At 42.4% G+C, this 21,990-nt stretch overlaps 3 protein-coding genes and 1 non-coding gene across 6 annotated transcripts in view; 1 reads left to right on the forward strand and 3 right to left on the reverse strand.

Annotated features, from left to right (window-relative positions):
- Positions 1-8,636, reverse strand: part of LOC13036398 (neurotrimin) — a 138,385-nt gene extending 129,749 nt beyond the window's left edge. For 2 of the 3 annotated variants that reach the window (XM_033384184.1, XM_015183455.2), the window contains exon 1: positions 7,704-8,636. The gene's annotated coding sequence lies outside the window, so the exon portion shown is untranslated. The remainder of the gene's footprint in view (positions 1-7,703) is intronic. The other variant, XM_003736234.3, reaches the window with a different exon arrangement.
- A 7,439-nt stretch (positions 8,637-16,075) lies between these two features.
- On the reverse strand, positions 16,076-16,190 carry LOC6896873 (U5 spliceosomal RNA). Its single transcript, XR_053363.2, has one exon. It is a non-coding gene; the product is annotated as a U5 spliceosomal RNA (small nuclear RNA).
- A 351-nt stretch (positions 16,191-16,541) lies between these two features.
- Positions 16,542-18,736, forward strand: mil (milkah). Its single transcript, XM_002137028.5, has 6 exons — positions 16,542-16,791; positions 16,861-17,027; positions 17,092-17,215; positions 17,783-18,011; positions 18,072-18,154; positions 18,214-18,736. Exons 1-6 carry the CDS (start codon positions 16,717-16,719, stop codon positions 18,406-18,408), a joined length of 873 nt encoding a protein of 290 aa, XP_002137064.4. The 5' UTR covers positions 16,542-16,716; the 3' UTR covers positions 18,409-18,736.
- On the reverse strand, positions 18,735-21,611 carry LOC4800686 (uncharacterized). Its single transcript, XM_001357875.5, has 5 exons — positions 21,311-21,611; positions 20,978-21,251; positions 20,796-20,918; positions 20,575-20,736; positions 18,735-20,512 (listed from the first exon to the last, which is right to left on the reverse strand). Exons 1-5 carry the CDS (start codon positions 21,556-21,558, stop codon positions 19,079-19,081), a joined length of 2,241 nt encoding a protein of 746 aa, XP_001357912.5. The 5' UTR covers positions 21,559-21,611; the 3' UTR covers positions 18,735-19,078.
- Between the last annotated feature and the right edge of the window lie 379 nt (positions 21,612-21,990).

Here is a 21,990-nt window from a genome sequence, read left to right on the forward strand (position 1 = left end):
AAAAACAACTAGTTATAGTAGTTTTACTAGCAGAAAATGCTTCAATAATTTTCACTGTTGATTTTATAAATCTCTTAATAGCAGGAATAATATTTTCCTAAACACCTAGTATGAGTACCCTAACCCATCCCACTTTTGCAGCTGAAATCAAATGAAATTTGAAAAAAATATTTGAATGAAGAATTATTGTTTCCATTAACTATCGATAAAGGTTCAATAATTTCATTTTCTAATTTTATAACAGTCTTAAGAACAAAAGCAATTTACCAGCCGAAGAGTATCGAAGTTAGCTCCGAAATATTACTTCAACACAAAATCAATCAATCCCCTAAAACAACCAAAAATAATTCTGTTAGTTTATTTTATTAGAGTCTGAAAATATGTACAAACCAAAAAGTCAAAGAAATTTTGAATAAATATTGAAGGTAATGTTATTTGCAGCTTAAAAATCAAATAAGAAGAGTCTATTTTTAGAGAACCTTTTTGTTCGTTAGAACTCAGTAAATGCTTGAACAATTCTGTTGGTTATTGCATTAGATTCTATATAACGAAATACTCAAATGAAATTACTTCAAACCCCACTAGATGAAGCATGGGTTCTTTTCATTTACCAAATAAAAAATATTTTGCCTTGTTTTGATTTCAAACTAGAATTCTCAACTCCAATCGATTCCCATCTACATATTTATGTGTAGTGACTCTTCCACAGACATTTTTAATAGCCATTCAGACTGTCATCCTTTCAAATGATACCAGTATCTGCAATACTGATGGACAGATTCCCCCCCCATCACCACGTGCCAAGACCCATCAAGGATTCTGTAAATAAATTCCAGCCACAAATGTCAACTCGAATGCTTCAGCTCTCAAATATGTATGTGTGAAGTGGAGCATTTGATGCATTTTCCATAAACAACATTTTGTAGAATGCATGTTTCATGCTGTCTAATGTTTAATTAATATATTTTTAATTTGAGAATGGAATCCTATTTCAGAGGACATACACAAAAGAGTACAATTTATGCAATTTATTATTTTTGAACTAATCAACACGTGAGGGGTCAGAGGGAAGCTATTTGTGTGGCTGTTGCAGGACCTACTCTCTCTCTCTCTCTCTCTCTCGCTCTCTATACTATGGCTAATGAGTCCTCGTACACTCCTGGTCAGTGCTATAACAACAGCTTACAATTTAAGCTAATTACGTGGTGCACGTGAGGCTATGATTTAGCGTTTAGCATTGCAATTAAGCCGACAGCTGGCCAAGAGGGAGAGGGCTTGAGCATGGGTTTGGAAGGTACCTCCCCCACTGAGCTTATCATATCAGAAGCAGCACGCAAACGTCGGCCCGGTAATGGACAAAGGGCCACAATAAAAACTGCGAACAAAACAAATGCCTCAAATAAAAGCCAATGGCCGTTGACAGGGGCCGAAGGCCAGCTAAAAAGCTAAACAAAAATTAACAGGTAAAATTAGAAAATATTGCGCATAACGACTACAAGATACCCTATCAGATTATTGATTATTTTGAATACAATTTCTCTGAGAACTAAATAACAAGAAATATATATTATAGTGATAGGAGTGATAACAGTGGAAAATCTTTCCTTTTTCTTCTAAGTTCTTCTTAATCCATCCTTAACCTACATTTCGCTTCCTAGTCTTAAGCGGATCGAAAACATTTAAGAGCTTCTATCCATCTTCAACATTTGTTTCTCTTTCTCTTACAAGAAATCGATCCCCCCAGAAATCGATTCCCTCCGCTTGTAACAAACATCTACTTCAAAACAGTACACCCCTCTGTACCTAGCGTAAAGAGCTAAAAAAAAAAATAAAATATATACCAATCCAAGGATAACCAACACTATAATGCGTGTACGGCGGGCGTTAGTGGGTTAAGTTATGGCCCCATGACCGCAACGAAATGTAAAGCGGCGGTGGTGGAATATGGTTAAATAGTAGGATGGTTGAATGGGTAGCTGGTTGGCCCGTGGGCATGGCCAGGGAGAGAGAGAGAGAAGTGCAACAATTAAATTTAATTACCAATGTCATAAATATGCCATGACATACGAAAACCACACACCGTACCTTCTGCCCTGCCCTGCACTGCGCTGCCTTTCCCTGCCCTACGCCGGATCCAGATGCAATTGCAGCTATAGGCATAGGAAAATAATCAAATAACATGCAGCGACGGGGCCCCAGGAGCCAGGAGCCAGTTGCCATTGCCAGGCCACAGGACCGAATGCCAACCAAAAAGCCAGTCGACCAACGTGTAAATTACCACTGCACAAATTAATTATTCAAATGTGCACACTCGAATGACTAAACAGACGACGCATGTGGGCCTAAAATTGTGCCAGCGAGTGTGTCAGTGTCAGTGTCGTGTCCGTCCGTGTCCGTGTGTGTGGCTACGGCATTAGCTATCCGGGAATGAAATGCCAGCTCTGGCTCCCACTCTCTCTCCCACTCCAGAAGCCTCCTAATTAGCCGTAATAAAGCGCCTAAGCATGGATTTCGGTCAGACGCAGGCTGGCTAACCCAAATTGCAGCATAATTTGAAGCTCGAGCAGCAGAGATACTCCAACCCGTAGTCGTACTCGTACTCGTACAATGTGCAATGAAGCGGCATTAGATTCCGATGGATGATGGCCAGCATTCCTGAGCTACAGTTCAATGCAAGGCAGAAGGTGATTTTTGGAATCTGCAACATCTCACTTGAAGACTAAGAAAATCCCTGATGATCTAAGAAGTCGAGAACCTTCCTATAATTTTACAAATGCCTCCAATATAATGGTTAACAGATGGAAGGTTCCATTTAAAAACTCAATGTGTGTCTCTTCTTATAATTCGCTTATAATGGAGCTCTTCTGGCATTTGTTCTTAGAAGTCCCAAATGTGAGTTCAAAATATCGTTATAGGAAATCATTTTCCTATTTAGTCTTTGGTATGCTTTCGAAGACCAGTCCTGTTCCCTTACCCACTCCCCAAAGATGACCACTATTCAAGCTAGCATGGCATAATTTTCTGCACTGCCAGCAGAATTAGCCATTAGGAAATCAAATATTGTTCGGACCCACTGAAGATTCCGAAGACGTTTTCATATTTTCACTATTTTCACGCTCATTATGCGCCGGGAAACTCTGAATGCCCTCGGACTGTGGCCCTGCTTATAGCAATTACCTTCCATGCCACCGTGCCATCGTGCCATCGTGCCACCGGCCCCGTTGTGCCTGCCTGCCTGTTTGTGGCTCATTTTTATTTTCACTCTCGCCCTACGATTGCTGCCACATTTATTTTACTTACTTGGTTCTTCTACCAATTCTGTTCATTCTTTCTTTTTTATTTATTTTTTGGTATTTCTGCTGGCCACAAACAAAGGAGGAGCGCGAAGAGCGTGGTTCGGCGTCATAATGAGCTCAAATTTATTGGGTCATTTGGAAAAATACGAGAAAATCTACTAGGGCTCTCCTCTCTCTCTCTCTGTATATAACACGTATACAACGCGCTGCGGACATTCCCTGGGTTTGTTTTGCTTTTTCCATTTGGCAAGGAATTTTCTTTACTTCTGGAAAAGCAACAGTACGAGAAATTGAAACAGAAAACAGAAGCAGTTGCTTATTATGCCATCTAGATTCCATTCTGCTCCTCCTCCTACTGCTGCTGCTGCTGATTTCGTTTTTTTTTTTTAATTAGTCAATAGTTGAAAATGTGGAACAGGGGAGAAAATTGAGGAAACACAATGGGGGAAAACTATGAGCCATGGATGGCGTGTGATTGTTGGAAAGGAAAACGAACTGTGAAAATGGGTAAGGTCAACAGAAGGAGTATCGTCTGAAGGATGGCAAGACCTTGCAAAATGAAAGAGTACAATATCAAAGAAAAATATGCTGGAGCAGTTGTAAATGAACATCTGTATGATATTTGTGGAAGGGAATATTTTCCCCAGAGCAACCATTTGGGGAAATGCAAAGATAATAGAAGATAACAGAAATGTCAACAGTTTTCTGGGTAATTTCTAGATGATAAAGCAGTCCTTCCGGAAATAATTGAGAAATGGATGACAGTTACAATATGTGAATGAAATTTCTGTTTCTTTTGCGTTTGCCTTCATTCAATTTGTATCAAAGGAAGATTTTTCTGTAATTTTTCTGAGGTGGTACAGTGGAATGTCTCCTTCCTTCGAGATTATGTATTATAATTATTATCCAATTTCTCTCAAGAGTAAAGCATTAAGCCTAAGTAAATTTTATATACAACTTTTTTCTTAATGAAACATTATATTGTAATCCCCCCCGAAGTTTCACTAAATGTATGCCAAAGTAATTGACATTTCAGAGGCCAGTCCCAAGGTGAGCATCTCCATTAATCTCTGTACAAATGAAGACTGTAATTAAATGTACATGCTGATTAATTATGGATTGCATGGATAGCGACGAATTATGTAATCCAAGTGGAGGGCCCAGTTAGATTTGTCATTTATCAATTGCCTGAGCAGTCGGTAGAAGCTACAAGCGAATCACGACCAGAAATTGTACGTAATAGGATGGCAGGATCGATGCACAGAAAATTGAATTAAAGCCAACTGCAGTTGGCTCCATGGCTGCACGGTCCAGACTCTCTCATTTTATTGTTATTATGAATTATGTTTTGGGCTGTTATTACTCGTTCTGTTCCGTTCTGTTCTGTTCTGTTCTGTTCTGTCGATGCCAATAGGCAAACACATATGTGTGGGCACAATTGGGCTCTGGACATCGTCCTGGTCCTGGCTCTCTGGCTCTGGCTGTGTGTGTTTTGTGTGGCTTGTTAGTGGGTCTGTTTCTACGAGCACTACTATTTACATTATACCATTATTATGGAATATTTACGTATTACGATTCCGGGATGGGGTATGTGCGCGTATGTGGTCATGTTTAATTAGCCAAATTTATGTATGAATGCTTTAAAACAATTACCACAACGGGACACGCCCATGCCCACGCCCACGCCCACGCCTGCTATCCCTTCGATGCATGAGAAATGCGTTTTGAGAATTTGCGTTTTGGGAATGTGGAAGGGGAATTTTCGAATTGCAATTGAAAGTTAATAGAGTGGCCTGCCCAACCATTACGTTTACATATATTGAATTGTGTGTTTTTGGATGGTTTGGGCATGGGGCATGCGGCTGGGCCGGGGGTTGGGTCAAGAAAGGATAAAGGACACATTGCCCCAAAGGCTACGGGCTGTGTGTGCTGGGGATCTGGTCAACCATTAAGCGTTGTCCACCTACGAATGCAGGCTCAATAAATATAAATGACTTTAACTATTATAGCATCTGATACATCTGATTGCTGTGGCTTTCGTGCGTCTTTAATTATTTAACCATTATGTGCGTTGGCTTATTTATTGTAGGTGTGGATGGATGGGTGTATGGATGGATGATTGTGTGTCGTGTGTCGTGTGGTGCATGGTGCATGGTGCATGGTGCATGGTCGCTGGTGTGTGCACACGTTCGTATCTGTGTGTTGATGCAAGCCCCCACGGGCCATGCTGGACATACTTATTTATTGATATGTCTTTCATTTTTAAGCCCCAACTGCTGGCCGCAGTATTTAAGCGGAAATTAAAGTTCTCGTTAAATAAAAGTTCTCTGTATGCGAATGTAGAGATACATACATACGTGGCAATCGCGTATATAAGATTCATGTACATTCCGGCTGCTTTTATAGCCCCATTTTCAATGAGCGTGCGACCATTTCGGGCAAATGTGTCACCGATCCTGTATTGGTCGTGAAATTGTGGGGAATTTCCAACTGAATTTCCATTTCTTTGATGCTCCACAACCTTTATTTAATCATCTCTGATGTGAATTCAAGCATTGTGTTCGTTTTTAAACACATTTCTTATGGTAACTCTTTTAAAATCATATTTATACTTGTTTTTAATAAATTAAGATACACATTTCTTGAGCTTTTTATTATTTTGAAACATTTTCGATTGCACTTTCACAGCTCTTAGGCAGAGCACTATTTCACGTAGAGAGATATCTTTTTGCAGCCTAAACTTTGTGGCTTAAAACAGTTTTTGGATGCATTGTTAAGGATTTGGACCTAAGAACCATTGTAGAACTATTTAAAAATAATATAATTCCACTTGTAGGACCCTTTTGGAACGAGTGCCCAATCACTTTTGAACGGACTGAAAGGAAGCCCGTTTTGAACCATCCTTAAAGTACTTTTGGAAAACTTCCCCCACCCCATCCTATAAATATCATTCGTTCAATTTAAAACATTGCTTGTGGCATTACTCATTAGTGTATTAATATTAAGATAAGCACCCATTTAGAATACCCTTAAGCCGCTAACGTCATCAATCATAATCTTAACCGAACGTTGAATAAAAAATATGAATATAAGAATAAATATAAGAATTAACTTTTATAGAAATCCGCTTTCAACAAATTGTTTTCAATGAAATAATGAACATTTCGAATTCAATCAGAATAGATTTTCCACCACATAAATGTGTATAACAAGTGTGTGTAAATGCGTGTGTGTGTTTTTCCAATCCATCCATAATTCATGGAGATATCAATCGGTTAATCTGGAATGGCATATTATACGAGCAAACGAGCTGTGGATTGTCACATTTTCAAGTGTTTCATTTGGTATCGGCTTTATGCAATGTGCAATCTCTCTCTCTCTCTCTCTGTCTCTCTCTGTCTCTCTCTGTATCGCCTGTCTCTCTCTGTAGGGTGTTTGCCGCATAATTGTTTTCTATATAAACTTCAATTTTACACTGACTGACAATTTATGGATAAGGGAATCGAAGGGGGATACCATATCCCCTATGGTAGAACATGGCAAGCAAGTGATGTGCGAAAAACACATCATTCATACATATTTTTAATTAATTGCTAAAAAATACAAACAATAAAGCACGGACAGGATGAGGGAGAGAGAAAAAAAAGTGCAATTCGAAGTGATTTGATTGTGAAAATCGCATGGCTTTATTTTATATTAATTATGCAGCTGAATGATTGCAGCCCGGCCATTAAATATGCAGCAAGTGCTCCTCTCGATGCCGTGCAACAAAATAAAAATACAATGACTGCAATTAAATTGCGGAATACGGCTCTATACCGCGCTGATTTCCTTTTATATGAAGCGAAAAATATAACACACACAAACGCAAAATCATCCTCATATTCATATATACTCGTACAAATTATATTTCCTTTAATTTCCTTTTGATATTATTTTCATATCATTTCATGCATTAAAGTCATGACTTTCCCAAGAAAATAATAAATAGAAACAATTAATAAATAATTTTCATGTACTTTGATTTTTCTATGAAAATTATTTAAAGCTGTTTTCTTTTAAATATAAATTATATCTTAGAACTAGCAAATTTTATAAGATCTTATTTTGTATATTTTTCAATGATTATTCAGTTCCGACTGTAAGTCGATCTAAAAAATTCGTATGTGTCTAAAGATAGTCCAAATTTTATAAATTTCAGCTTAAGATGCCTCAAAAAGATGCTCCAAACGAAATGAAAATCCTGATAATACGAATAGCAAAAGATTTCCCACAGGCTACCCACATATCGCTTCTCGGTATTTCTATAAGCTCGATGGATATTTTCCTAGTCTAATAATTCATTTGTGAATGTGCATAAGATGTTTCTGATGGGGAGCTCCCCTTTCAACAGGTGACACGACTTACCTCTTACAGTAATCCCCTCTAGTTTTTGGTTTCTACGGTCTTTGACCCAACACTCTCGATGCGTGTATGCGTATATGCGCTTGTGTGTGTGTTTTATTTGTTTATGTGTGCTTAGCTTTATTTATGGCTTTTCCGGCTGCGACACGCACACACATACACATTCACACTGCGGCACTGTGGCACGGGGCACACACAGATAGAAACACTGGCAACTGGCAACTGGCACACTGGTACTGGCGGTTCCGTTCGAGCGTCCTAATTTAAAATGCCGCACAATTTCCGCATAAACAAATATTTAAATATTTAATTTCTGTGCTGATTGTTTGCATTAGCAGCCGGGAGTTGGCAGAACGGTGCTGTTGTGGCTTGCTGTTATTTTTCACTCTCTTAATTTAATTAAAAATCTTCGTCTTGTGGCTTTCAATGTGGCGAAGGCGCTAGATGGAGCGGCTGCTAGATGCGTGGCCGGCGGTGTGTTCAATTTCACGATTTTCTATGTGGCACAATTTGCACAGCGAGAGAGTACGAGAGTGGAGCCCGGAGACGGTGATAATAGCGGCACGGAATCGGTGTCCGGAATCGGGAGTCGGGAGCCCGAGCGCCGCGAGAGACCCAAAATCGAATCAGAAACAGAATTAACGAAGCGCGATTTTGTTTATGGAAAATATCCGTAAATCCCTTCGATTTTCGCACACCACAAAACACAAACAATTTACAGTTTATCGGAGAGATAGATATATCTCGCTGGAGAGTTAATCTCAAAATGCACTCAAATTTTATTATCTGTATATTTTTCCCAAAAATTCCATTCAACACTTTGTAAGCGGGGCGGCCTCTGGAGAGTGTGGCAAGTGTGGCATGTGGCAAGAACACACAACAACCGTTAGATTACGCGTTCGGACGAAGACTGAAGGTTGCATGATGAAGGCTGCCTCGGTAGCAAATTGCACGAATGACGACACGAGGGTGGGCTTCGGCAACCACTCGTTGATTCAACAGTTAGCACGAAGCGGGAAGGGCACACACGAACCCGCCATCCATTCAACCCACTCTCACCCCCTGATGGGAGCAATGGATATAGTCCTTTGAGCACACGAAGGACCTACGCGACTAGCCCAATGTAATTGGTATTACAGCCTCCTCTTCACCCACTGTTGTTGCTGTTGTTGTTGCTCTTTTTGTTGGTGGAAACCTAAAAACGAAAAGAAAAGCCACGCAAAGAGAAAATGTACCTTTCAAAAAGAGAGAATTTTCCAGTGAAAATATCCCTGCGGGATATTTTAAGATTCTTACAGTCTGTTAACAAGAGACCTCTTTTACAATTTATTATTACTGTTATCTTAATAAAAACCAGCACTAAACCAGTTCTTAAGAGTAAATAATGTTAATTTGTTGAAATATTTGGAAATTTCCTGTGCTAAATAAATTTTAGTTAATCTTTGAATTCTTTATGTTATTATCATTTATGGTAGATATAATGGCATGGCTGGGCTCTTTTGGATTTAACTTTCAAACGAAGAAAAAATGTCCCCTCGGCAAAAGGAAATTAGTCAATGGGACTTAAGATAAACTTAGAATAGCCTGAATTGAAAATGTAATGTTTTAATCAATGCAAAATAGTTTAGAAATAAAAATTCGCTTCATTTGAATTATCTCGATCCTTATGTTAGTTTGAAAGCGCGCCACAAAATTCCCTCAATGTCACACAAAGCTTAAAGCTTGCAAAAGCTTTTACATGCCTAAAAGAGCGCAATAGAAGTTTGTGGGGAAATTTGCTCTTCTATTTTTTGGGCAATGTGAAACTAGCAAACCTTTGATTTTAGAATTTTAATAGATACTCGTAGTATGCTGGACAATGCACTAAATATTGCCTTGCCTAAATATATATCGAATCTAATAATATCTGAGAATCTGGGAGAATCAAATACGTGTATAATTTTAAAGGACTTCAAATAAAGTGCATAATTTCACCTCAAAGAAAGTTTTTCTGTAACTTGATTTTATGACATATGAAGTAACGAAATAATGTAAGGCGCTGCCAGCTCCTGCAGACCATTGCAGTCCATTGTTCTTTCGGACCATCCATGTGTGAAAACTGGGGGGAAGGGGGACTCTCTCGGTATGATGTATCCCTTGAAAAAATCCTTAAATTAAGAAAGGAAATCTGCTAATTGACAGCTTTGTGGTTCCGCGGGATCCATTGTTACTCCATCTACTCCGGCTCTTTCTGTTTGGTGCTCCTGGTGTCCTGTTATTTATAGTTGTTTGCTTTCCTTCCCACTTGCCCCGCTACCGCTCCCAATACGTGGGTTGCTCCCGGTTCCATTGACCACTCGGCCATGGACATGAACTGACGTTGTCGTTGTCGTTGTCGTCTGGCTCAGCGCGGCTCATCTTCACGCTTCAAGGCCGTCATACGTACCCCTGAAAATGTTTTTCTTTTTCGCCAGTCTTTTTCCCGTTTACTTATGCTCCCTCCTCAAGCTACTTTATTGTTATTTTTGCTGTTTCTGTTTTTGTTTTTTGGTTTTCTTTCTTCTTCTTCTTTTTTTTGGTTTTTTTCTTCAGTTTTCTGACAAACTTCATGTACTGCCATCTGCAAAATGAAGCTTACCGCCCCAGCCGAGTGGGCTCTACTCGTGGTAATGCCGCTGCTGATGGTCCCTACTCCATCTCCGATTCCTGATGATGACCCATGCTTCTCCTGGTGCTTCTACACCGAAAAAAAAAGGTTTTATTATTTTAATGATTCATTGGATTATTAGTTTCGACAACATTTACTAAAAGAGCAATTTTTCAAGCTAGAAAATTTCTGTTTTTTTTTTAAATATTCAATAATTAGTTTGATTTAAAACCATGTTTTCTTGATTTCGAATGAATAATTCGATGATCCATTGATTCGTTGAAAGACTGTTTTTTTTAGTGTCCTCCTGCTCTTGCCACTGCCCCATCTTCTCCTCCTTTTGGCTGGGCAATGGCCCTGCTCGGACATTTACAGGCTGCCCCAAACTATTTGCCCTGCCCCATCGTCAGCTCCATCTCTCGGCCAGTCCTCATAATGAATATTTATGAAGATTTAAAAAACATTTTCTTCGCGTCTGTTGTTTTATGATTTGCAAGTGTGCCTTTCCTTTCGACCAGAGAGCCGGAGAGCCGGAGAGCCCCGTCAACTCAATGGCGTGCAAAGTTTTCTGCTTTTCGCTTCAGCGGCGGAATGGACAGAACAAGGATCAGGGGAGAAAGTGGACTGTCCACCCGCAGGCTAAAGCATTCTAAACAGTCTTCGCTCTGTGGCTTTCCATCTCCCAATGGCGAATGCTGATGCTGCTGCTGCCACTTGTGCTGTTTTCATTTTGTAAATGATTTCATTATGTGCCACAAAACGCCCCCTCATCGATGCTTGGGGGTGGTATACGGCTGACCTGGGATGGATGTTCTGTCCTGGTGGCCAGTGGCAGGCGCAAGGACGACGATTTTGTGTCCGGCATGGCTCCACTCCTTGGTGGCAATTTATTGATAATTTAATTTGACATTTGCGGTCCTCTGATTGTCATGATTGTTTTCATTTTAATCTTGTTGTTTTCCCTGTCCATTTTTTTGTTTTTTTTTTCCCTTTGTTCCTGTTTTCCTTTATTTTCCTCCCTACTTTTTATTCGCCTTTTTTATATGCAATGTGTATAAATTGTTTGGTGCTGCGAACCTTTGGATATTTGCATTTAGGTTTTATGCTCTTGTTTTTCAGTTTCGCCTTTCATCATCGTTATGGGAGGAGGGACGAGGAAGAGGAGGACGAGGTGGCGGAGGAGGAGGAGGAGGAGTAAGGAGTGTTCTTTTACAAATACTATCGATGGGGCGTTTTGACGGGCATTTACATGCTGTTATGGCTCTTTAAAGGATCTCTCTATTAAGCTTTTGTTTTGTGACTTTTCGCCGGCTTTGCAGATGCAAATTTGCATGCGAAAACAATGAAATTCCGTTGGGTCCTTGGGTGTGCTGCTAGGGCTGTCCTTGCCTTATTGAAATGTTCACTCGTCCTTGCAGGCCTCACCATAATACACACCTTGAGGAGAAATTGGGGGCTGGAGCAGCCCGAGCAGCAGCTACAAAATGTAATGTCCTTAATGACATTGCCAAAGGAATTTTAATTAAACTATTTCCTGCTTCAACTGGCGCCCACTCAAAACCCCTCCACACCCACACCCTCGCCCCCCCGCCATGCCCTTCGGGGCGTGGCCTAAGCAGCTTCAAATGTGCACAAATATTGAAATATTTATGGAACAGCCAGCCAAACACATGAGCAAAGTAAACCCTATCCAATCCGATACGAAACCCAGCAGCAGCAGCTCCATCCTAAGGCTCTTGCTCTGCCCCGTAATGCAATTTTAATTTCTTCCCGTCGCACAGCAGGTTGGCTGGCAGGCAGGCAGGCAAATGTCAGATGTGGGATGGTGGAGGTCATGTGGCAGGGCATCAGCTGTGCAGCAGTTGTACCCGCCCTCTGCTGATACTCCTGCCCCATGCCCCTGGTTCGGGGCGCCTCGTTTCCGCCAGCTCTCAGCCATCATTTCCGCTGCTCATTTTTTGACTGACTTCTGACAAATTTGTATAGATTTGCTTTATGTTTGTCTTGTGTTTGTCTTCTTTTGCTGATTTGATTGTCGAAATGATGAACAATTTTCGATTGTCTGTGTCTCTGTGTGTGCCTTTTTTCGGTGGCAATCAGCAGAAAGGCTGGCAGGCAGGTCCGCAGCGGAAGCCCTCAGATGTTGCACCTTCCACACAGTGCTTTAAAGCGGTTCTTGAATGCCAGAAGCAACATAAATTGCGGCTAGAGACATTTAGGAGGGGTGTGGGGGGGGTTTGGCGAACATTGCCCCAAGTTTTGCGCCACTAAAACTTTGCATCAATATGCAGCAGCAGTTGCCCCCCAGGACGCCACACGCCCAGCCCCACCCACCCACCAATGGAAGCTGGAAATGCAGCCATAAGGAAATTTCATTATTACCGCGCTTACACGCTAATGAAGCATGTAGAATATCAATGTATATAGTTGTGTGCGTGTGTGTGTGTGTGTGTGTGAACTCTCACTCATCCACTGCTATAAATGCACTGAGATACAAATTTGACAATCAATTTATATCTCTACTTTGGATGATATCCTACAATTCAATGACACTTAAGATACAAAACGAGGCTCTGAATAAATCAGAATATCTATATGTTCCGTAGGTTCTTCGAATTCAGGACTATTCCATTATTCTTCCAGAGAGTACATACATATGTTCTTGTCTTACCCCACTTCTGCAGGGTCCACCATTTCGATCCAATAATTTTGCTCCTCTTCCTATAGATCCTATTTCTGTAAATCAAATATTTGCTAAATATTCTATAAGACCTTAAACTATTATTCGTTCCTGTCCTTCCCTTTCTCTTTTAGCCACAGATTCCTTATGAATGCCCTTTCGTAAGAAGTTTGGAAATTTCTCTTCGCATCATTCCTCATTCGGAGTCTCGCCATTCTTTGCTCATCTTTGAATCGTCATTTCGTTTTTCTCAGTGTGAATCTATTCTTATATATGTGTCTATGGGTGTGCGTATGTGTGTGTGAGCGTTTCTAGTTTTATTGCAAATGTGTGTAATGAATGTAAATTAGTAAAAAGTTTTCAGCCAGAGGTGGGGTTGGGTGGAGAGGTAGATAGGAAGCGTGAGAGTGAGGGTGAGATTGAGGAAAGCTTTTGCCAAACTATCCTGCGGCTGGCAAGGATCTCTTTTATGTACATGTGAGTGCGTATCTCTGAGTGTGCGTATCTGTGATGTGTGTGGCTTATGAATAGCATTCGAATTAGACAAACTGCAGGTGTGTGGATGTTAATTATGAACAGCAGCGCATCCACGCACCCTGAAAGGCGGCGTCTGCCAGGGCGCACTCCACCGGATCGACACTCCACTGCCGCTTGATGGCACTGTACTTCTTATCCCCAAAAAAGCAATGGCCGTCTAAGCCAATTAGTGGCGATATGCAAATGCGCTACTCGCTTCAGGTTACTTTCCACAGTTTTCTAACTGTTAATTATCCCTTAAATAATAACATTTAATGGCAAACACAATTCCGCACTTTGAGGCATTAGGCGGCAAACTTTAAAGTTCTTATTGGGGGAAGGGGGGAGGGGGCGAATGGAAACCCAACAGCTGCAACTTATTAGATGCGTTGTCTGGTTTATGCAAAACCAAAGGCAACATTGGCCCCTGTCCGGGACCCTGGAACCTGGAGCCTGGACCTCGGACTTAGACTCAGACTCGGACGGCACCTGCCTCTTGCAGCACAGCAGAGTCCTCTTCTGGTATTCAACGCCTTGTACCGCCCCCTAGTTCCATTTAAAATAAGCAAAAGCAAACTAACAAAATTCGTTTATCAACGCCATGCTGTCTGCAGCTCAAGGAAAGTTCAACCAAGGTGCAAAATAATTTGTTGCAATCAGCTTAGCCTGCAAGCTGAGGATGGCCCTCATGCCACAGCACACCATCATCCCCATCCGTCCCCGCCCCTGGCCAACAGGGGCCCCCAAGTGCGAGTGGGAGGTGGCCCGAAAGCCGGGCAAGTTTTCAATTTAAGTTGAATTATTATGACCTTAATTAACACGTCGTTTCATCATCAAATGCTGCACTACATCTTATGCTTTTGTTGTAGATATTTTTGGCATGAAGGTTGGGCTTTCCACCTGGACGCAGGAGGATAGAAGACGGTGGTGGTTTGGAGGATGCGGATGTGGATGCGGATGCGGACGTTAAGCTGCTGATTCGATTTTCTGCAGACATGCACTTTTGCCAGAAAGAAGAAGCAGCTCCATGAGCTAGAGCATCTCTAATCCCAGCGCCAAGTAACTGTTGCTCTGACTCTGGGTTTGGGGTTCAGGGTCTGGCCTGGCCTGGCCTGGCTCCGCCACACTGCCTCTACCTCTGCCCTGGGCTGGTCTGGTCTGTCTCTGGCTCTGGCCTGGCCCGTTCAGGGTTTTACTAATTTTGGTTTTAATTAAATTCAAACTATGTTGACGCTGCTGGCACTGACGATGTGGATGATGGCAATGATGCCCCTGAATGCTGATGCTGATGCTGATGGTGATGGTGATGGTGATGGCGATGATGACCGGCTTCCATATTACTTATGTAGCTAAATTCTGATGCACCTTGTAATTGAATGACCGAAATGTAAATTGAAAATGCCAGAAACAGCTCAACTTCCAAGTTGGAGCACTTAAAGGGGCAGCATAAATCTGGGCACAGGACCAATAGCGAGACGGAGAAAGAGAGAGTCATCATCTGTTGTTCCTCTACTGCTGATATTTGCCTTATGATTTCTTTTTAATTTCCCAGAGGTATTTAGGGGAAAAATTTAATAATATCAAATATGGGGACAACGCGGAATGGACGACTACTACGAGTACTATGGGTATGGGCCAGTCCAGCGGATTCTCTGGCCGGACATGCGTGCCCCATAGCACGAGTACATGGACTTTTTCATGTGTATTTGTGAGCAAACATTCAACAATGCGATCTCCCCCCACCCCATTCTGCCAAGCTGCTGCTGCTGCTGCTGTGGGATTCCCCGTTGTGTGTGTCTGGACTTCCGCTTGGCTAAATTTGTTTGCACTTTTTCCCCGCTTCCTGCCACACCACCCCACCACACCCCACACTCATAATTTCATTTTGAAATGTTTGCCTAAGCGACAAAAATGTACTTATTTTTTGCTTTCATTTCTATGTAGTTTTGTACCCTGACATATGGCACTAAGCCCACTCCACATTATTATAACTAGGCTGGAGTCCACTCCAATGTCCGATGGGGCGTCAAAAGACAACAGCTCAGAGATGGAGAATTTGAGAATTGGAGAACCGAAAGCTAGGTCCGGCCCATTAAACAGACTCTGAACACTTGGCAGCACTCAGCACGTGATTTGCATACACTTAAGCAGGTCCTGCACCAGAATTCTCCAACCCACCAGCCCCCAACCCCCAAGCCACACTTAATTACATGCCAAATGAAAAGTTCGAAGAAATATATAAGCAAAAACCAAAAATAGAAACAGGAACAGCACCAAAAATTAAATGTGCGTTAAATTGACAGTAAACATGGCCTGCATTTCAATGACACCAACCGAAAACGAAAGGGGTTCTTAAAGCCATGAAGGAGCACGAGCACGAAAGACCCCATTCTAAGAAGAAAATCCCATTCTAAAAATACATTTTCAGGGAAATTCTTTAATGAAGAATAATGTTCCATTATCGTTCATCTATACGTTCATACTACAATCTTCATTTTAGAGAACCTATTTGAGGTCCTGTTTCTCATGTATTGATTATGGCCCGGCAACAGATATCACCAGGCACTAAACAAAAATTTAGTTTAGACTCATTAGAGTGTCCCTCTCCACGGAAATCTTTAGTAAAAGGCGAAAGATTTATTCGACAATTGAAGAGAAACCAGAGTGATTTAACACCCCGAAGAAGCTGCCTCTGTACTTCCCATGCACTAGAACCAGTTGGGAATTCTAAGACATCGCACCCTACAAAGGTACTCATGGAACTATGGAACAATGGTAAATATTTCCTTTGAATAAGGATTTTGCTGGATTGCATAAAATTCGGAGTCCGCCAGATCGGACCTCTAAGTTTACACATACTCAAAAAGATTTCAACAAAATCGGATCACTATATCATAGGCAACTCTATGGCAATAAAAACACGAAACATTTTTTGTGAATTTCGGAGACAAAGAGTGCCTTGACAATTTTGAATAGGCTTGTGTATCACATCCAGTATAGATATTCTCATTCCATAGTCGGAAGCCAAGCCAAGACGATCTAAAAAAAGTAAAAAGATATTTGAAAAAAAAAAATTTGAAAAATTGTCGAAAAATAAAAAGTGAAAATTTTGTTTGAAACTTTTTCGAGTGAATATAGTTAGTGAAAGTGATATAGTAAAGTTAGTAAATTAGTAAAACTAAATTTTTGTCGGCATGGACGCCGTTCGTAATCCTCGATCACAATCGGCAAGGGCCAGGTGCATCGCTGCTCAAAAATCTCAATTGATGGTAAGAATTGGGGGAGGAGGCTATTATCTGGACATCTGTGGTGAATGTTAAATGGGATGTGTTACACAGAATGAAAAATACAGTGAAGAAGAAAAAATGACGATCGCAGAAATGAAACAGCTTTATCTGCAGACCATCCAACTGGATGTAGAGCTGCAGCGCGAGATCTACAACATGGAGAAGAAATTTGAAAGCAAGCACAATGAGATATTTGATCAGCGCAAGAAGATCTTGCAGTAAGTCCCTCAGCCACCCCAATCCTAACCTCTGTTTCCTACATAATTCTGGTGGCTTCCTCAGGGAATTTAAGAAGAAGAACCATGGCGATTCCACGCCTAATGAGAACGTGACCAACTTTTGGTTGCGTGTGCTGAAGGCCTCTTACACGGAGTTTATCAGCAAGAAAGATGAGAAGATTTTGGCTGTGAGTATTAATACGAAATTATATATTATAATATGACATTTGACTGACATTTAAAGAAAACTATAGCTGATGTTTAATGAATAGTATAACTGACATTTACTTTATTGACATACCTGACTACGGGATTACATATTATTCCAATTTATAGAATTCAATTCTGATTACAATTCCATAATTTCAAAGGTAATCAAAGGTGCAGCTCCTTTCCTGCCTTTGTTCCATAGGAAATATTATTTTACACGTTTCAATTAATTCTAAGAACATACATACGAGGAATATAATGCCGTGCCTTTAGGCAATAAATCCCTTTACTGTAGGAATGCGATCTTTCATAAACATAAAAATCATCATTCGCATTCTGATTCTGAGTCAAACGAAGGCCTGGCCCCCGCGAAGTCAATAAATGAATTCTCAGAAAACCAAATGGTCATCGTCTGTGTTGTTTTAAGCAATTCAATACTCCATTGCAAATTGTCATGGGTACTAGACAGCTGTTGTTTTTCAAGTGCTTTATGCCATCCAAATCTGCATATCCAACAACTTAGTTTGTACTTTTTTCTACCACAGTATTTAACCGACATACGCACCAAGCTGCACAGCGCTCCGGTGGTCAAATTTGAGGTGCAATTCCATTTTGATAAGAACGAGTACTTCAGCAATGATGTCCTAGTGAAGACCTATTACCTCAACTGTCAACCGGACAGTGATGATCCGCTCTCATACGATGGCGCTGAGATCTACAAGACTGAGGGCTGCAAAATTAATTGGAAGCAGCCCAAGGATCACTTGAACAATGGTAAGAAAGGGTAACGTAACTGATTGATCTGATTGATTGAACCATCTTCGAATGGAACAGATTCTGAGCAAACCTTCTTCGAGTTCTTCAATCCACCAACTTTGCCAAAGGATATTGATGATCCAACCTATTGTGATATTAATGTAAGATGAGTAATTCTTTCGTCACGGCTTAACTTTTTATACAACTTTATCGTTTATAGGCCATATTGCAGAATGATTTTGAACTTGGCTTTTATCTGAAGGAGCGTGTAATTCCCAAGGCTATTATATTCTTCACAGGCGAAATAGCTGACTGCCAGAGCTCTAGCGAGTCGGAAACAGACTCTGATGACTCGGATGAGTCGGATGCCGAGGAGGTGGAGGACGAAGGGTCCTCCAATGGCGCCGATAAATAAATACAGAACCTTTACATACCTTACACATTCATACACACTATGGTTTCTACTACACTACTACTACTTATACTACACAGTGTAATGCGGGTTCCACCACATGAGTTTTTACAATATTTCAAGGCTTTTCTTACAATTTCGGGAGAGATACCAAATAAACATTACACTTGATACATATGTCTACACATACCCAAATACAAAATATTTCAAAGCTTTTCGCCAACAATTCCAAAGAAGATACCAAATAAGCATTGCACATGAAATACACATATGTTTCACACGTAAAACTACACATAAAACTACCAAATAAACGTTTCATTATACCAAAGGATTGTTCACGTGTTTTAATGCCTAACTATAAATGATAGGGTTTATACATTCATTCGGGCCCGACGCTATACATATCTTCGAGCCTGACGTATAGTACAAGAGCGTTTAGTGTGTATGGTGGGGCGGGGGCGTAATACTAGAGGGGCTTGAGCTACAGCACTTGCTTGTAGACAGCCGTGGTTGTGGTTGCTTTTTTTCAGGCTTGGCCATGCTTCCGTCGTCTCACTAAAAGTATTCAAGCCAGGACGTGCCATAGGCGAAGAAAATACTCGTACAACAAAATACAAATACAATTGGATGGGAGGTTTGGAGCGGACTGTGTATCCTAGTTTCAGGAATTCTTCTAGGCCACATCGTCGAAATCGAATGGAGGCGGAGGCGATGGTGGTGGCTGCTCCTCGTCGGGTGCATCATCCGGGGCATTGCTTGGTGGTGCCGGCTGCTCAGGTTCTTCTGGTTCTTTCGGTTCCTCCGGTGGCTTAACATCCTCATCAATATCCAAATGCGCAGCCACTACCTCGCACTCTGGCTTCAATTCCTTGAATTTGCGCAATCCAATCACCGTAACGCCCGTGCCACTCACATCGATGAATACTAGGAAGGGCGAGCATTGTACCAGATGCTCCAGTGTGTGGTTGGTAATGTGCTGATAGTTTCGCAGTGATATCCGCTCGAGGCGGTTGTCCGGTGACCGGTTGATGTTGCGTATCCAGACGACGTCCGGCTGCACGGGTCTGGCTGCTCGCCCAAAACTATAGATAGCCCGATCCGAGACATAGTACTGCGGTGGTGGGCCTGGATTGGATGTCTGGCGGTGGCGCAGTCGGCGGGCATAGTCTCTGTCCAGGGGATCCAACATGTTCCAGAACATTGGATGGTGAACCACCTGGTCGAAGTTGCCACGCGCCAGCGAACGCCGTCGCGCTGAGTGCATGACAAGCATTGGCTCCCTGATGGCTCCCATGGCCTGCGGGTTCATGTAGATCACTTGATCGCGTCGTGGCAGGAAGCGGCTGTGTGCCGGATTATTGCCGCGCCAGGACCTCAAATGGTCTGCCATCTGATCTAGTATGGACTGCATGTTGGGCTGTGGATTCTCGCCAGGGCCTTGGCCCCCGGGCACGTAGACGTAGGCGCGTGGTGCCGGTCCAACTCCAGCCCCAGCTTCGTCTGGTTCAGCGTTGTCGGCCTGATCCGCGGCCGGTGGCATGCCCTGGCGCACGGCGGCAACACTTGGCAGGGCTATCACCACTAGAGGCGACCGCACGGGAGCATTGGGATCGATACCGCCGCTGTGGCCGTTGCTGCGCGGGGCTGCACTGTCGGACTTGTCTGACGAGGACGCTGACGCCGAAGACGTATCCTCATCTTCGGACTCGGAGGACAAACACACTCGCTTTCCCGAACATGATGCACTGGACGCTGGCGCTGGTTCATCCGTTCTTTCGTCACTGGGGTCCGAGTGGAATATCTCGTGGCATGGCCTAGGCGCATCGGAGGACTCAGGCTCGTTAGGGTCGATGCCCCGTGACATTTTGTAGGTACGCAAATGCGCCATAGCAGCGCGAGATGTGGACGGCTCGTCGTCATTTAGCACTTTCAGAGATTCCGACTGCGATGTGGCAGCCTCGTCATTTCCATTGTTCACCTTTTCAGGCGATGCCGCTTCCGACGGCGGATTAAGTGGGGATTCCAGCAGTAGCTCCTTAAGGTTCTCAATTGCACTGAAGCATTGCAGATCCGAGTTATTTATGGGCGTTAGACGCAGATCGAGCACCTGTTGAACGAATTGAAATAGATTTCTCATAACAGAGACCAATATCAATGCCGTTGACAAACCTCTAGCTTCATAAAACCAAATCGTGCCGCCATGCTGCCGTAGGGCACAAACTTGCACAGCATCTGGCAGCCCTTGAGGCTGAGGCGTCGCAGCGAGGGCAGCTTGGAGAGGGCCATGATGTAGTATGGCTCAAACCAGTTGTTATCCTCGATGCTGAGATCCTGCAGGAGGCAAGTGAATACATTAAGAGCTTCTCAGAGCTATGATCTGCTCCACTCACCTCCAGGTTAACCAATTGCATCTCTATCGTATGGAATATGCTCTTGCCCTGATCCCCAACTTTGACACTGCAGTCCTTGAGCTTGAGACGCTTCAGAGAGCCAGGAAACTGTGTAATCCGTATCTACATTTTGAAAAGTAAGCCATTTATAATTAAATGTTACTTTTTTTTATCTGACTCACATATTCAAAGTCCAGGCTGACGCCCTGCAGCTCCAGCACCTTCAGCTGTGTGGCCACTTTTGGAAAAACAGTGGTCAGGGTGCAGGTGAACTGCCGGAACTCGCCCGCAACATGCTGCGACGATGGCGGTCCGCAAATTTTAATTGTGTGGGTCTTTTCTGTGGCACGACCCAGTATCTCCTCCAATATGCCCAACGGCAGGGGGCCGTTACTGAGATCGATTCCGTGCCAGAACCGGTGATCCAGCAGCAAGTTCTCCAAACGCGGCGAGCAGCTGACCAAACAAACGACAAAAGAAGTGTATTGGAGCAGTCTATTGCCTTCGCGACTTACTGCATTAGGGCCATTATGGATGGCGTGTCCAGGTGCTTGAAAATCTCGTATAGAATTTCATCGCAAAAGCTGAGCAAGTGGTGCTCCTGGAAGTCGTCCCCTTTTTTGCGTTGTTTTGTCTTCGGCTCGGGGCGGTAGTCTTGGACAACGGATATCATGGGTGCGGCATCTTTCAGTGCAATCTCGCTGGCCGAGAAGCGCCGCTTTTGCGCTGCAACAAAAGCGCTGCCCACATCGGCGTTATCCATTCTACCCGCTTTTAATGAATGCTTTTCTTGCAATTTTCAATTTTCCAGCTAAAATGCAAGTAAGCAGTGGGATAAAATATACGGTCTGACTCTCGGAAAAATACCGTAGTATACCGTAAATATACCGATGAAGAAAGAACTTGGTCCACTTATCCCCGCTTTATTTAAACAGGATATCAGCTTGAGTCACTTGAAGGTCCATCCTATCCATCATCTTTACTTGAGAAACTTTCCCCTGTACTTAGAGCAGATTCAAGTTTCATAATTTTCGTGGAGAGCACCCACTGGTCAACAGTGGGTTAATACAATCGCAATGGACCAAACAATCAAATTTACTTGACATCTACAGTATATGTAACTACAAATCGCGGTTTCCACAGGTTTTATACAAGAACTGGAACAGTGCTGTAAATCGTTGCCAAACCACTGAAT

Source organism: Drosophila pseudoobscura, chromosome 2 (assembly GCF_009870125.1).
Source record: "Drosophila pseudoobscura strain MV-25-SWS-2005 chromosome 2, UCI_Dpse_MV25, whole genome shotgun sequence".
NCBI lineage: Eukaryota > Metazoa > Arthropoda > Insecta > Diptera > Drosophilidae > Drosophila > Drosophila pseudoobscura.

Excerpts from the sequence above, each read along its gene's own strand:
- mil (XM_002137028.5), top strand. The coding sequence starts at position 16,717 with ATGGACGCCGTTCGTAATCCTCGATCACAATCGGCAAGGGCCAGGTGC. Across the intron at positions 16,792-16,860 it reads CTCAAAAATCTCAATTGATG|AATGAAAAATACAGTGAAGA; the intron begins GTAAGAATTGGG and ends TGTGTTACACAG. Across the intron at positions 18,012-18,071 it reads CAAGGATCACTTGAACAATG|ATTCTGAGCAAACCTTCTTC; the intron begins GTAAGAAAGGGT and ends CGAATGGAACAG.
- LOC4800686 (XM_001357875.5), bottom strand. The coding sequence starts at position 21,558 with ATGGATAACGCCGATGTGGGCAGCGCTTTTGTTGCAGCGCAAAAGCGG. Across the intron at positions 21,252-21,310 it reads TCCATAATGGCCCTAATGCA|CTGCTCGCCGCGTTTGGAGA; the intron begins GTAAGTCGCGAA and ends TTGTTTGGTCAG. Across the intron at positions 20,919-20,977 it reads TCAGCCTGGACTTTGAATAT|ATACGGATTACACAGTTTCC; the intron begins GTGAGTCAGATA and ends TTCAAAATGTAG.